Here is a 16035-nt window from a genome sequence, read left to right on the forward strand (position 1 = left end):
GCATTCTCTGCTACTGTGCAGAGCTTTGTGAAAACGAATATCTAGATCAGAGATTGATCTATAAACTGGTTGTAATGACTACACAGGCTAGCTATTCCTATGGTATCACTAATAGCTTGTTTTAAAGACCCTAAGCCACGTAAACACTATGCTGTGCTACAGGCAAAGAGTGGTCCTTTCACTCCCTCTGCATGAGAGATGGAGACATTGAAACCTCAGAGGTTGAAGGGTTTAATGACGCCCCGCCCTGTAGTCCTCCTTCCTGAACCTTCTCATTCATCCCCCCATTCAGAAACAGACCCACGCAACCTGCCTGCCACCCCATCTCCTTCAGGGCTGTCAAGGTCTCCTTACAATGAAAATCCAGGAGCATGTTGGAGCTCCACGTTTCTGCTGGATCTGGGGCTGTGTTGTCTTTTTAACACCTCATACTCCAGGCAATTTGGGAGAAACAACCAGCCTTGAAAATGGCTACACTAGCCACCAGGAGCAGAAAACGGTTGTGCTTTTATTTCCACAGCTTGTGAACAGAGGAGTCTCCGAGGACCCAAAGACAGTTGAGATCTGGACAAAGGGTATTACTTAAAATGGGAGTCTAGCACAGGGCCCCCATCAGTGGTCCCCCTATTAGTCCCCTCTCTGCCCCTAGGCACACAGACAGCAATAGCCAGGAGCAACTTTCTTTCATCTTCAGCTGGCCAAGAGCCAGCATCCATTCCTCTCAGGTGCATCACAGCTACCTATGCCTCTTAGTTCAAGGGTGGAGCAAAACACCTTGGCTAAGATTAACCTGGAAGGCCACACCTTCAGTTAGCGCACTACACACGGCCACGATGCATAATACAAGTGGGCACCTTTTCAATAGCAGGTCACGCTGTAGTTTCACTGTCTACATTGGCTGCCAATTCACTTTTGCATGGATGAATTCCTGTAAAGCCCTAAGTAACCTACCCTAGTCTGGTCTCCAGCTCTCTGCTCCCCTCTGCCTCAGCATGTCTCCGCTCAGAAGTAACTCTTCAGCTATCTGTCCTGAGGGCAGAGTCAGTGAATGCCAAAGTGCATTCTCAGGAGCAGGTCCCCACCTCTGGGATTCAATTCCACATCATTCCCTCTTTGGGTTTCCCACTAACTGCTGGCCTTGGGGTCTGCTGACTATCTCCATGGTGATGAAGGAAGACGGATCAGTTGCTATGGAGGACTGTGAATCATGCACTCCTTTTTGGGAAGGAACCATTTGTTTGGTACCATTCTAACCTATTTCCAGAATACCACAGCGCTGAGCAACTGATCAATATTTATAGCATCAGACAGTTTGGTTTTAGCTGATCACGTCCAAATGCTTAGCCTTACAGTGAAACGGGAGCAGAAGCATAGTAATGCCATGAGAGCAGGGCGAGAGACATTTAAAACTTCTTACAGCTTGGTCATTACAAATGCACAGTTTGCCATATGACTGGGGAAGGAATGGGCATACCTTTGGTAGAGGCAGGTTCTCCTGCTCCATGGAAGCCGTTTTTCCTAGCAAAACCATGCATTAGACCAAAACACTGCTAACCCACCAAGTATATTGCCATATCGTCTTCTCTGGATCAGAGACTCTGTTGTGCTCATCTTGCAGATATATGCTCGCTAGAACAATTTAGAGTGTGTCCAGATATAAACTTGGTCTTCTGACTAAAAACCTATAAGCTTGTAGATAAATATGGAATTCAGATTGGCTGAAGAGCCAAAAAATAATATTAACATTAAGAAATTTTCTGTAGGTATATTTTTAATTTCTCCTGGCTTATCAGGTTATAAGTATGAATTCATAATGCTCTGACCATCGAGTAATCTACACCTTTACGGGATAATAAATCAAAGGAGCTTCAGGCAAAAAAATGTCACTGAGACATGGATTAACAAATATGGATGGACTAGCTGGCAATATACTGTAACTGAGTGGGACTTCCATGAAACCACATTTGGGGCCATTTCTCTAAAGAAGCACACAATTTATAGGGAAATGCCAACTTTTCACCTTAAGTGTTGTCTAACGAAGGCCTGAAATTCAAATAGGTAAATTTTTTTTGCTCATCTTTGGGTTTGATTTAAAAGGGCCTTGGCAAAGGATTGATACATAAAGATTTGCTTTATATTTGGTTTTGCTGTAGCCATCAAAATCATATGAACTTTGATGACTGTAATCTGTAGTTAAAATCCCTTCCCACAGGTACCTCTCCTTAAATGCTTAAGCTTCTTTCAGCATGGCCTGTTTTCTACAAAGCTACACAGCATGGGCACGCTTCAGTCAGGAACTGAGTTACTGTTTAACCCAGTATGAAATTCAGCTCCCACTGAGAGATTTGAGTCAGGGGTAATTGCAAATAAATCCCGTTGGGCTGGAATAAGACTGTCCTCTTGGAGACTAAACAAGGTGTTCAGATGACTAGGTAAAATGTGGGTGCTAACAGAATTTGGTCCTTGCTCCTTTGAGTCAAGTCAAGCATCCACAGATGACTTGGGGCTAACCGTTACGAACACCTGAATGGTTCTGGTTACACTTTGAGCTTCTCCTACGGGAGTTTTGAAATAAAATAGCAACAAAACCTAGTAGAAAACAGTTCTTAAAAGAAATGATATGAGGCTATTAAATTTTGATCCCGGTACACATATTTTAAAAGAAGATAATGAAATATTTGCATTTCTATAGTGCCGTTCATTGGACGGCCCCAAAGTGCTTTGTAAACTGTCTCAGGCTCAATCTTTCTGGCATCTGGAGAAGCGTACAAGTCTGGGGGCTAGTTAAATCCAACACTGAGGCCCATATTCCATAGCTTCAAGTGAGGTCGCAGTTTATCCCCAACCTGTTTTATTCTGCCAAGGGAAAAAAAAAAAATCTGGGTCCCAAATTCCCAATGGTTTCAACAGACATAAATCGAGTTGCAGTGGCTCACTTTGGAAGGAGGGCTTTTTAAAGAGGCAATTAACAGCTGTAATTTCCTTGAACATTTTCAACAAACAGCAAACAGTCACTGAATTTTGTCTCTCTGTGAGTTTATTGGATCTTCCATTTGTGGTGCAGATAAGAATGGTCCTTTTCCAATCCTCTCCCACAAATAAGTGCTAAAAAAAGACTCAAAATCGGTCTAAGGTGAAAACTGGCAAGAGGGTGTGGGTTAGACTTAATTGGCATGATCTTGTTATGCTGGGTGCAGCGAGTCAAGCTGGACTCCCAGCGAAAAAGAATTACCTTGCAAATATCCAAGGTTTACCCGATTCATCACATCACTGGCTGTTAAATTTGCTACATCCTCTACAGAACATACAGAGAAAAGGTACAGACATAAACAAAGAGAAAGAGAAAGAGAGAGAGAGAGATCAGCAAGCAGTGATTTGGCAAGTATTAGAGATGAGCTCCTGAGCTTTCATGAAAAAATGGGAAAAAAAAAATAAAGGAAAGGGAAAAGAAGGCAGATCAATGCATTCTGTCTGTGAGGTCATGGATATTCAAACACCAACAGGTGACATGCTGTGATAATGTATTCAGAGCACTGTACCAAACATGACTGGTCCACTGACACATCACTGGGTCCAAAGGAGCCTTCGACTTCACAACATGTCAGCAGCACATTTCCGCCTCCTCCTCCTTTGTTCCTCTCCAGGTCTTCTAAACATCTAATTTAACAGCTCCCCACTCTCCTCAAGCCTGGAAATGTAGCATTCCAGCTGAACAAGGCGGAGAGTCCAGCGGGGCCTAGGTGTTGCAGAGAGCTCTAAACATGGACCCATCCTGCAAACCATGTACGCTGCAGTATCTATATAGTCTAGGATAAGCAGGGTATCAAACTTCAGAAGTTAGCTCTAGTCCCCACCATCCAAAATATCACATCCAATTATTTGGATTTCATTCACACTCTGGGGTGCAGCATCCCACCTTGAGCTGTTATGAGTCTAATGGCTCCCACTGTGTGAGAGGATCTAGTTTCCCTTCCAGTTTACAAGTATTCACCCACCTGGACATTTGGCTGCACTTCAGAATGAATCTCCAGCGAATGCTAGAGGGTTGTGCAAGCCCATAGGAGCAAGCTGTAGAAATTCACAAGTTCGTAAAAACCCTAGACCTAAGAAAAGGCAGATGTACAAGTGACAACTACCTTCAGTCACTCTGACCTGTGTGTGACCAGCTCTTGGATAGCCTGTATTTCAAAGTCATTCTGGCGTTTGGTAACTTTACTGGAACAATCTTTCCATTAGGACATATAATTTTCCTGCTTGTCTAATATTAAAAGAAAACATGTTCTCTTGGTTCTCTTATTCTACTACTTGACACACTCTCTTGCTGCCCCTCAGATAATATCCCAGGGCATTATTATACTAAATCCATGTCAGTAAATCTGGATCTGCCTTGAAGGCTCCAGAGCTTACAATGGCCAACAACTGGTGATCATCTACCACAGTAATTCTTTGAGCATTTGCATGTGAAGAGGGGTGGAAACGCCAACATCTATGCTGCAGACTTTGAGCCCTGGCTGAGGGAGGGCTGCTAGTTCAACAGAACAAGCAGCAGAAAGTCTTGGGATATTAACTGTGGGGGAACAGCAGATTGAGAAGAATGTAATGAGGCAATCCTTCAAACCTATCATGCTAAAATGGGAATCTTTGCATTGATTTCATTGGATATTGGATTAGATTCTTCATTATCCGTCTCTCTGCCGCTCTTTAAGGAAACAAACTTGCTGGAGAATGGACGTCGCTCCTAGTTCTAATTCTGGGCTGTCGAGGCTCAGTGATGATCCATAGTGCTGGCATGTTGCCAGTGAGAGACTAACTTGGACATCATTAATCTCTCTTACTGCAAACTCTCCACTCACATACCTCTGTTTCCCATAGACACAATGGCACACAAGCAGATATCCTGCTGTGAGATCTTGTACGCAAGTAAACCAATTGGCAAGGGGATGCCTGCTCCAGTAGACTCTAAATTCAGGTATGGTAGCACTTTGAGTGACAGGGCGTGAAGATGACGACACTGCTGTCTCTGTAGCCACTTGGTTGTTCAACACAATGTCACTACACAGTCACGCAGATGTAGTGGTTTGTCTCCGTGTTTCTCGTAGCACTCTGATTCAGACGATCATAATAATAATATTGTTTGTGCTTGGTGATCACTCAGACTTTACTCTGTAAGGCTCTGACTCTACCAATGATTTCAGCGACGCTCTGCACACAGGCTCAGAATGTGCCAAGTTACAGGACTGGAGCCTAAAGAGCCATCCCCTCTCCTCTTCTTGATTTGATTAGCTACCATGGAAGTGAAATGAACTCATTGTGCCATTGGAACATTGTCCAAAAGCAGGGAGCAGAAGGAGAGAAGGGAGAAATGCTCCACAATTCCACATCCAACCGTAGAACTTCCCAGCTCGTGAAGGGTCCCTCAGAACAATACCTTCTACCTTAACTAGGCTTGTGGAAGTGGCTGGTGCATTGGGCAAATCTTTGTTTCCCTTCAAAGCCCCCACCCCAATTTTTTAAAATTTATTTTTAAGTTCTTTTCCCTCTCTTCCACATGTCTGAAAAGTTGCAATGATGCAAACAACATAGAGACCAGAAATCTAAAATCCCTCCCGAAATGTATTGCCAGGCTCACGCCAGCTCCACAATCCCACTGTGCACAACGGTCCTGGCCCAAAGGCTCCAGTTACCCGCTCTTGGTTTGCATTATTTTGTATGAGACTGGAGCTATCTCCTGAACATGAAGGGTAGAAGCTTTTGTAGCATGGAGGCAAACAGGCCGTAGCACAGGATGGCTTAAAAGAAAAACAAACAAGCAAACAAGCACGCCATGGGCTAAAGATTTCATCATAACCAAGGGACAGATTATTGTCCAAAAATGGTGAGACACGCTTTTGGGTTAACTGCCAATTAAAATACTTTAGAAGAAATAATCATTGCACTGAGAGATTCTTACATTATGCCATAGTGTTATATCATACAGTACTTGCTTTACTGAGAGTTATGAGATAATTAAAGAATTATTAAGTTATACACACATTGAAGTGAACCACTCAGCTCTATAGCTACAGAAAAAAAATTCTAGGAGAGAATTTGCTGAAGGATTAAAAAAATATAATGATGGGATATTGCGCCAGCCTGAGCTCTTTTCTTCCCTGCTTTGCTAAGGGGATAGAATTCTTAGACAATAGCATTAGCAACTATTACAGATGGATATTTTGGTCAGCTTGATGATAGAGTGGGGGCCAATATTTTCAACCTTTCCTTAGCCAGTCATCAATTTTACAGGCACAAATAATAAATGAGTGAAATTTTGCACTTGTAATTTAGGTCATTTAGACATTTATTTCCCTTGTTATACCTGGTACTTAGATATTTATTGCACCTGCAAATAATTACAGATGTGCGCACAGCTATTTGTGACTGCTGAAATAAAGGCCAGTGTCTGAAAACAAGTCCCTTTCCGTCTCAGTGCTGTGGGATTTATAAGGCAAGAGGACTGAAGGTTGATGGGAATGCCAAGTTTGAATGTACTATCCAGAGCTATGAACAAGCTAGAGGATCAGGCTTCATTTTGGAATTATTTTATACCCTGGACGTGTCTGGTTTGGTTCGGATAGATGCTAAGTTACATGATCAGCTTGTGAATGGGGCGCAATGCTGGTAAAGCCATTAACTGTAAGCAAGAACGAAACCTACTTACCATATCCAGTTGTAGGTAAACCCAGATGTTTCATTCGGTTTTTGACAAGCTCTGAAAGCTCTTGCCTCTCCGACCTCCTGTACAGACTCAACCTCTGCTGGCTGATCCACTCCGCTGTTTTGCTTGTGTGCTTGTTTCCTTTCCTACTCAGCCTGCGTGCCCACTGCATGCTTTTACGCCGTAGCAAGGGGTGCTCAGACTGGTCACTCGAGCAGGAGTTCCTGTGATGGCTTGTCTTGATGTTCCAGTGTTCCTTGACATCTTTTGTATCCTCGCAATCCTCGACATTGATTGAGATCTGCGACTGGAAGTCCCAGCAGTACATTAGGGGATGCACTAAATACCTTCCCGTTGAAAACACACTAAACACCTGACTCCACTGGGGTTGGCTGTGCTCAGCTCCTTGTAGGACCAGGTACTTACTTGGACAATGTAATGTAATGGGGGGGAGGGATAGCTCAGTGGTTTGAGCATTGGCCTGCTAAACCCAGGGTTGTGAGTTCAATCGTTGAGGGGGCCGTTTAGGGATCTGGGGCAAAAATTGGGGATTGGTCCTGCTTCAAGCAGGGGGTTGGACTAGATGACCTCCTGAGGTCCCTTCCAACCCTAACCATCTATGAATCTATGTATTAGTGTGATCAGCTACCATTCTTAAAAAGGGACTCCACCTTGGTCTACCCCTTTACACCAATGGCCAAATAATCAGCATTCCCCAACATTATGCAATATGCATGTTGAGACTGCTACCTCCTGGATCCCTCATGATGCTAGGTGGATCCTGACAATTCGATGGTGACACTTCATTTTCCTACTATCTGGTAGTGTTCTAACATTCACACCAAGGGACTGTTTCCCTATCTCCGAACCCCACCTCCACCCCAAAAACCTCTAATACTAGAATCTATGTAGGTGGTGAACTTGGAATTTAATAATAATAATAATAATAAATGCATGTAACATCACCGGCACAGAAGTTTTTATGGAATAATGTTATCTCATGATGGCCAAACTGCTGAACTTCCAAGTTTTCCTTTCATCCTCATGACAGATATGACAGCATATATCCATTATAAAATGTGAACCCTAATTGCATGTAGTCATTTATAGTGCCATGGTTTGCAGCATCTCTGACACAGGGATAGATTGGATTGAACTAATTGTCAACCTTCAGCTCCTTGTGGCAGTTTTCTATATGGCTTTCAATTCATATTTACGATTAAACATGTTTCAAAGTTAAGACTGAGTCACTAACCAACTATTCTTATCTGCCCATGCTGGGTATTGCTGAATTTTTCACAGCAATGCGTGATGGATACAGATCGTCATTACCTTGCTGAACATTAAGTAGGGCACTAAATTTTAAAGAAAACCAAAATTGTAACAAAGTTCTCACAGGTTCAATACAAACGTTACTCACCTGAGTTCTGATGTCATGAGGCTGCATTCGAAATAAAACAAAACGAAGATGCAATATGTGTTAGTGGTGAATATGTATCACTGAGTGTCCATCACATCCTAACTCTCTCTTTCTAGTCCCCCAGTCTGAGCCACGGTTTAAGATCTGTTTCAGAGTAACAGCCGTGTTAGTCTGTAGTCGCAAAAAGAAAAGGAGTACTTGTGGCACCTTAGAGACTAACCAATTTATTTGAGCATGAGCATAAATTTGTTAGTCTCTCAGGTGCCACAAGTACTCCTTTTCTTTTTGTTTAAGATCTGTAAACCCGTCCACAGTCAACACATAATAATTAATCACGGCTTCTATAGCACTTCCCCAGTTCAAAGCATCGCACAGAAGGTCGTTAACCTGTCTGTGCTCACACCATGAGCCAGTGGCAAGACTAGGATCCCACAATTACCCAGCTCCAAACAGCATTCATTACTTTCTATGCCAGTGCTTGCTTCACCTTCGCCTTGTGCAGTTACCCAGGCTTGGCAGTGCAGACCACAGAGTATGGGCAATTGGCACAACTTTTACAAACTGGGTGGCCAGGCCTGGTGTTCTTGGTTTAAACTTGGAGTTTTCCTTCTCCTAGGTGGCTGCCTGCCATGTCCGATGAGCCCCGCCTGCCCCGTTTCTGTGCCAATACTAAATAAGATGAAGATTTTTCAAATGGGTATTGTGGTAGCACCTAAGAGCCCCAGCACAGGACAGGATCCCCTTGGGCCAGGGGCCGTACAAACACAAACACCTCTGCCACCAGTGCATATTTGTCTTTTAACACAAACCCTTGTGCTATGTAGAAATTAGAAGAGAAGACCAGGGAATTGGCGAGCCAACCTCCTTTCCAATATGCACTCGTAGCTGTTTCACACGGGGCTAGCGCATGCAAATTTATTACACCCTCCCCATTCAATCCCACTGCTTGGGCACCAACCCCAGTCAATCGGGAGCCCCCTTTGGCTGCTGGCAGCCTGGCCCAGCTGGTCCTTTAATAGAAATGTTACTCCATCAGCTGCTCAGATGGGATTTCTCCTTGCCTGGCTAGACATGATTGTAACTATAATGCAGTTCACTAACAGCTATAAGGTCAAAGCTGACAGTGCAAGGGACCAGGCTGACTGACACCATTGCACACATTTTGGAAGTTCTTCTACATGTTATCCAGTGACTTATCCCTGCTGGGATCTTTCACACCAGGGCTGCAGCCAGTAAGGTTTTCTGCACTCTCTGACCCCTATGTTTCTTACCTCGGAGGTTGAGAACATGTGTGATTCAGTTCTGTAGATCCCAATGGGAATTTCTGCGCTGGAAGAGCAAAGCTTCTGGAAGAGACGGCCATATGTCCGGATCCACAGGTCATCCTCAGTGATTTTCATCTGACCAACAGGGGGGAAAAATGTCTCTTTGCTCCCACTGAAGGGACCCCTCGGCCACAGGGCAATCCTGTCTTGATAAGGTCCAAAGCTGCAGAGCTTGGATCCTGTTCTAAACTTCTCCAAGGCTCAGGGATATTGCGATCCAGGGCTTTTGTTTGATCCCACAAGAAGGGCAGGGGGGTCTGTGAGGTTCCTATCTAACTCTCTTGGGATGGAGGTTGTTGTAAGGTTCAGAGTTAAGGGTAGAGCTTATTTCACATGACATGGAGAAACCAACACACTGGCCCAGTTGCTGTGATTTTTGTCTCCCTCTAGAGGCCAGCCCCCGTGACTACAACAGTCTGCTGTTCAGTGACAGAAGTTCTTCTTTACTGTGGCTCAAGAGGCCTGTGTTTGGGGGCTGAAAGTCCCAGATTCAGTCCCCACAGAATGTTCACGCACACACCCGCATGCTTGTGTGACCCCACTGCATTACAGCTTGAAAGAGACAAACATCAGCACTTACAGCACAGAGGTAGCCAGAACCCGGCGTAGTGTCAAGGCCCAGCAGCAATCTCGTAATGGTGATCATGTAGTCCTTCACGAACGACTGACAGGAGAAATTCAGAGAGAGATCAGGCCAGAGAAAAGGTTTCACTTGTTCAACTGTTCACTTTAATGTACAAATGTATTGACAGATTGGAAAGAAGGTGAGATTATGTTCTATATTCTCTTCTATTTGCTTCTTATACTGTGCCCACAGCTATGGTATCTGGGCACATTCCAAAGGTGAATTCAGTGATGTGACTAACATCTGTCACATGTGGCTCCTTCCTTCTCTCTCTGCCTCTCTTAAGGGGGAAAACGGCATGGGGATTTAAGTTTTATTTGTTTTAACTCATGATGCATTCGGTTTTTAAATGAGTGTCTAAAATACAGGAAACCAACATCATTAACAAGAAGAAAGTAAAATGTGCCCTGAAGAGGGATATAATGTGGGCACAATGTAAAGTAGTTTATGCATCCAAATGGCTCAAGGGTCCCTAAACTAGACACTTACCACGTACCACACCATACGCAGAACCTGGGGGATGCCACACAGTTTAAAGGAGCGGTGGAAGCATGTATAGAGCGAGGAGACTGATGGTAGAAATGGAAGGGCCCTCTCATTAGTGTGAGTGAGGCAGGTGATGGAAGGGTTGGACCTATAGTCCTGTCTATTCTCCAAATATCCCCATTTCTATTTTGCTTTAAATTGGCAGACTTTCCTTTGGGGAAGCTGATAGAAGCAGCTGCCATGTCCTAATTCACCCCACTTGGGCTCTAGCCATCTATCAAACAGAGTCCTGAGGATGAGTGAGATTGCAATGAATGCCTGGGGAACCACTGGGAGGTTTTACCTGAATCCTCTAACACAGAAGACTGAAAGGAAGGGACCCCTGCTGGGGCCTCTAGCTCTTTCCCCCCTGCATTAGGGTAAGACCTCTCTCTGGATGGGAACCCCATCTCGGATAGATAGGGATATGGTGCTGGAATGCCTGTTCAGAACCACCACCCTAATACACCAGCAGCTGCAAGGCAGAAGCAGCTTAGCCCTCTGAAGCATTCACAGCAACACCACACAACCTGTTGGCCTGTTCTCACCTGATAGAGCAACGTATCCAACATGCTGATGCTGAACACTCTGCCGGCAGCAAATGGGAGCCGGAACATGAATGCCAGGTTGGAGCCATTCTCTCGCTCTTTCTATGGACAGAGAGGAACACGGTGTGAGAGTTTTTACCATTATGTTCACCACTTTTACAAGACTATGATACATTTTGTACAAAGTATGTCTGGTGAGGTATCATTTAAAACTCATAATCTGCTGAACATTGTTGTTCTGGTAAAATGTGTGCATCAACATGGTATGTCACGTTACAAGATTTTACTATACAACATTGCTGTAACATATTCCAAGTTAGAAAAGGAAGCCCAAACCAGTTTTCAGAGACAAAGACACACAGGAACCCCCAAGCAGGTGTTAATGGACTATCACCTGCTTAAGCAGCCATTCTCTGGGGAAGGTGTGAACAAGAATTTTGCATTTCATCACAAGGACAGTTCAAACCTCAAGTCCACAAGAGACTGTTTGTCACCATGACTCAGCAAGGATGTTTCTAGCACAAGAAACTGATTTATAAAAGAGGGGAGAAAAATGCTTGACCTCACTCTCCCCCTTCATCTCTGCTCACGACAACAGTTCTTAAATAACTGAACTTGGGGCAGGGGGTGGAGTCCTGGCTGGGAGGCTTTTCAGCTGGTACAGATTGCCCTAAGCTTATGGTGAGAAATACCTTTTGCTTTTAAGTTCACTTATTTTAAGATTAAGTTAGGCATTTAGCTTGCATTTTATCTTTTTATTTCTTTTGTAACCAGTCCTGACTTTTACACCTCATTACCTATAGTCACTTAAAATCTTTCTTTTCTTTCTTTGTAGCTAATAAATGTGTTTCACTGTTTTATCTAACCAGTGTGTTTAGGATAACAAGACTGGTATGTATCATTGTCCATTGATGAAATGACAGATTTCCTATGAGCTCGTTTTGTCCAGTAATGTACTGGGCGATACAAGATGCACATTTCTGGGACTAGAGAATCTGCTGGGGTTCTTCTGCAGTGTAATTCATGAGTGGCGAGCTAACACCACTCAATGCTGTGTAGCTGGGAGCAAGTTACACGCTGGAGGCTGGGTGTTAACTGGCCAGGAGTGGCTGTTCCCCAGTAAAGCAGTGTAAAAGGCATCCAAGGCCAGAGAACTGAGGAGACACAGCTATTCAGCAGCCCAGATCATACCCTGGGCAACATCACACGTGGAGATGGTGAAAACGATGATGCCAAGGGACTCTTAAAAACCAAGAGGACCTGCTTGCAATGAGCTCAGAGAAACAAGCCACACAACAGCCACCGCCCCTGGGGAGTTCAGCCAGGGCTCTTCCTTCTTTTAATTAATGCCATAACATTGAGATGTTGACAGAGAGATGGTTGACATTTTTTCATCGATTCACTTTTTGGATGAAAAATGGCATTTTGGTCCAAATGAACATTTTCTTCTTGGTAGGAATTCTCCATTTTTCCCCACTATAAAACAAAAACTGAAAACTGGCAAAGTTTTGGTAAAAAAGTTTTTGGTAAAAAGTTTAGACTTGCAGTTTTCAAAAGCCTTTTTTTAACCCAACACTGGTTTTTGAAAACCATAGGTTCGGGAAAAGGGGGGAAAGGGGCCTGTTTGTATTTTTCATTGAAAAAAAAATTTTTTTTCCCCTGAAGGAAATTTTTGGAGAAAAAACAAATTAAAAAAATCCCTACAAAAATAATTGGCCTCCTTCAGGCAGCTCTCGCATTTAGAGTCCCCGAACCAGCAAGGCACAAGCAGCAGCAGCGGTGGTGAAGTGAGAATCATAGAATCATAGAATATCAGGGTTGGAAGGGACCTCAGGAGGTCATCTAGTCCAACCCCCTGCTCAAAGCAGGACCAACCCCAACTTAATCATCCCAGCCAGGGCTTTGTCAAGCCGGGCCTTAAAAACCTCTAAGGAAGGAGATTCCACCACCTCCCTAGGGAACCCATTCCAGTGCTTCACCACCCTCCTAGTGAAAAAGTTTTTCCCAATATCCGACCTAAACCTCCCCCACTGCAACATGAGACCATTGCTCCTCGTTCTGTCATCTGCCACCACGGAAAACAGCCGAGCTCCATCCTCTTTGGAACCCCCCTTCAGGTAGTTGAAGGCTGCTATTACCTTGGAGCCTACACACCAGCCCAAGCTCACAGCTAGCAACAAGCAACATGTCTGGATGCCATGATCTGACGTTGGATCCCACTCTCCAGAGACAGCTGATAGTTTAGCACCACAACCACCCTTTGGGGCTGCACCCTGGGGGCTCCTGCAGCAATGTCCAGCGGGGATGCATTCCCATTATGCAGGGTGTAATAGCTAGCAGATCTATGAGCACAGCGTCACTGGTCAGTTCCTGCCTTGATCATCCCCCCAGCATGGAACACACGGAGGTGAGTTCTGTGTACTAGTTACACATTCTCCTCTCCCATGATCAGTGAAACTTGGGGGTGCAGGGGAGGGTTGGGAGAAAGATTTTTCCCTTAAGCAATATAAGTTTGCAGCATGTACAAATGCAGTCATCAGACCTGCCTTTCTAGCCCGATGCAGTCAGCATCTCAGATCCAATTCCCCTTCAAAGGCAACAGTAGCTGTATTGTCTAACTGTCTAACACAACATCCATCACACACCCCCTGTTGGATACCACAGTATAGACAGACAAGGCCCCAGCTCTGGCATTTGCAGACATGGCTATCTTGAAACTGCGTTAACTTAATAATTACCTTTTATTCCCTGGGTGGCAAATTTCTGTCTTAACACTGGGGCCATTCAGATAATTATTAACACCAAACCTCAGATCTTAAGACTACTCCTGGATCCCCTAACAACAGACTCTGAGTGCAGCTCAGAATTAATAAAAGCCGCTATTGAATCTCAGCTGTCCTCAAGTGGTCAGAGAGGGAGTCTTGTATGGAGAGTGTAATAATGGTCAGGCAAGGCTACGGATGGGAGAGAATGAAGCTTCTCATTTCACCACAGGGAACTCTGGGGATCAGAACACTCGTGCATTTAACAGCTTTCCTGAGAGACTGCAGTGTACCTCATGTGCAGGGTCTACCTGCCATAAAATTAATAGAAATGTCATTATATCCGTTTGTTATTTTAAAAGAATAAAAGTCAACGTAAGCTCCTGATACTTACGATTTGCACTGCTGTAATGTTGCTAGACCCCCACCAGTCTAGGGGCTGCACAGACACAGAGTAAGTGTCTGCCCCAAAGAGCTTATAGTCTAATAAACAAGACAGAGCTATTGTCCCCATGGGAAACTGAGGCACAGAGAGGCTAAGTGACTTCCCTAAGGTCACATGGGGAGGCCATAGCAGAGCTGGGAATTGAACTCTGGTCTCCATATCTTAGCTATAAGACGATCCTCCTTCTCCACAGGGTACGTTTCACGTCAGCCCAGTGACAGCACATTCATTGCTGATGTAATTGCATCCTACCAAGATGGTAATCTCTTGCAGTAAAGCCAGCCTCGCACTTACTCCACCACTGAAGTATGATTGATTCAGCTGGTTCTCCTGTGATGGAGAATCCCTTAGCTTTCTTTGGCATCTTGGTCCATTGCAGAACTTTGGGGGTTTCTGTTTCTCTTGAAGTTTAGGATGTACATGGAGCCCCTGCCCACTTGTCCTGTCCTCTCTAATCCCTGCGCCTTATTTATAACATCAGTGTTCATTTGCAGAGAGTTCGGTCTCTTCTCCGACGGAGAATCTGCCCAATAGTAACTGGATAGATGCTCTATCAGCCACAATGACAGTAAGGTCCAGCAGGACAGCTTATCTATGACAGATCTTTATGAACAGCCCCTAGAGCCCTTTCAGTTCAGAGATTGCCCATAGAGATTGGTCATTATGAGGAAGTTAGGAAAAAACAGAGAGAGATGGGGAGGTGGTAAATATAGTTCAGCATTGAGTTTATGCTGGTTTTTATTCTCTCTGAATTGCTTCAACCACCCTTAATACACAACACCATGAATGCAGTACAACATACGTGTATGTGCGCGAGCGGGAGAAAAATGAAAATCTTTTACCTTCCCCTCAAGAGAGGGCACTCAGACCAGGCAGTAGTATCAGAGATGTCAACTGTCCTTGTTTTGACTGGCACAAACTCAGCAGAAGACCGTGACAAACTATTATTTCTTTCATTTGTTACAGCAGTCTGACAGGGTCAATGCAGCATCTCAGACACTCATGTGGTCTGGGTCAGTTATTCTTTGAATGTTTCCCCTTCCCATCAGCTGTTATTTCTACCCCACAAAAATGCCTAAGGAATATGTAATATAAACACTGAATGTAGTTTGATGCAGAAGTCTATTCTCGCAGAATTGTTTAACCCACCACCGCAGCGGGAGCATTGTACCGAGTAACTAAAATCAGACTGACAGCAGGAACAGCTTTGAAGAGTGGAGATGCTAGTTGCACTAACTAAGGAAACACAGAGACCCTAAAGGTCAATTGCCTGCATATTTGCGTGTCTTAGATTATCCTGGACGGATGTTCATTAACTATGGTGCCCTGCAGTGCACAGCAGGAGAGCACAGGACTATGAAGAACTGTAAATTAATTACTCATTACATTACCCTTCCTTCAAACACAGGCATGCAGGGAACTCACCAGGCTTCCTGTTAGCAAACACGAAAAGCATAGACCCTCCTCGGGATGAAGGGGCTTCCTTACCTTTTCAAGTTTGGAGAGGGCCAAGGAATAACTGTCCTTTGCTCTGAACTGCATGAACCTCATATTGGATGGGTGGGTCAGCTCAGTGATGATGCTAAGGCTTGGAAACAGCCTGCAATGGAAGGCAGACTCATCAATGTCTGGTGCATGCGCATTCCAAGGGAGGTGGGGAGGAGGAAGCTTTCAGCTTTGAAATGTGGCCA

General features: G+C 44.4%; 1 protein-coding gene across 7 annotated transcripts in view; it reads right to left on the reverse strand.

Moving 5' to 3' along the window:
* The window catches only part of KCNT1 (potassium sodium-activated channel subfamily T member 1), a 201179-nt gene that overhangs the window by 4940 nt on the left and 180204 nt on the right, over positions 1-16035 (reverse strand). For 4 of the 7 annotated variants that reach the window (XM_048823208.2, XM_048823215.2, XM_048823212.2 and 1 more), the window contains 7 exons: positions 15833-15944; positions 11138-11239; positions 10020-10103; positions 9386-9514; positions 8115-8135; positions 6698-7001; positions 3233-3295 (listed from right to left, as the gene is read on the reverse strand). In XM_048823208.2, the coding sequence (XP_048679165.1) occupies positions 3233-3295; positions 6698-7001; positions 8115-8135; positions 9386-9514; positions 10020-10103; positions 11138-11239; positions 15833-15944 (815 nt within the window). The remainder of the gene's footprint in view (positions 1-3232; positions 3296-6697; positions 7002-8114; positions 8136-9385; positions 9515-10019; positions 10104-11137; positions 11240-15832; positions 15945-16035) is intronic. The other 3 variants (XM_048823210.2, XM_048823214.2, XM_048823209.2) reach the window with 2 other exon arrangements.

Source organism: Caretta caretta, chromosome 16 (assembly GCF_965140235.1).
Source record: "Caretta caretta isolate rCarCar2 chromosome 16, rCarCar1.hap1, whole genome shotgun sequence".
Taxonomy (NCBI): domain Eukaryota; kingdom Metazoa; phylum Chordata; order Testudines; family Cheloniidae; genus Caretta; species Caretta caretta.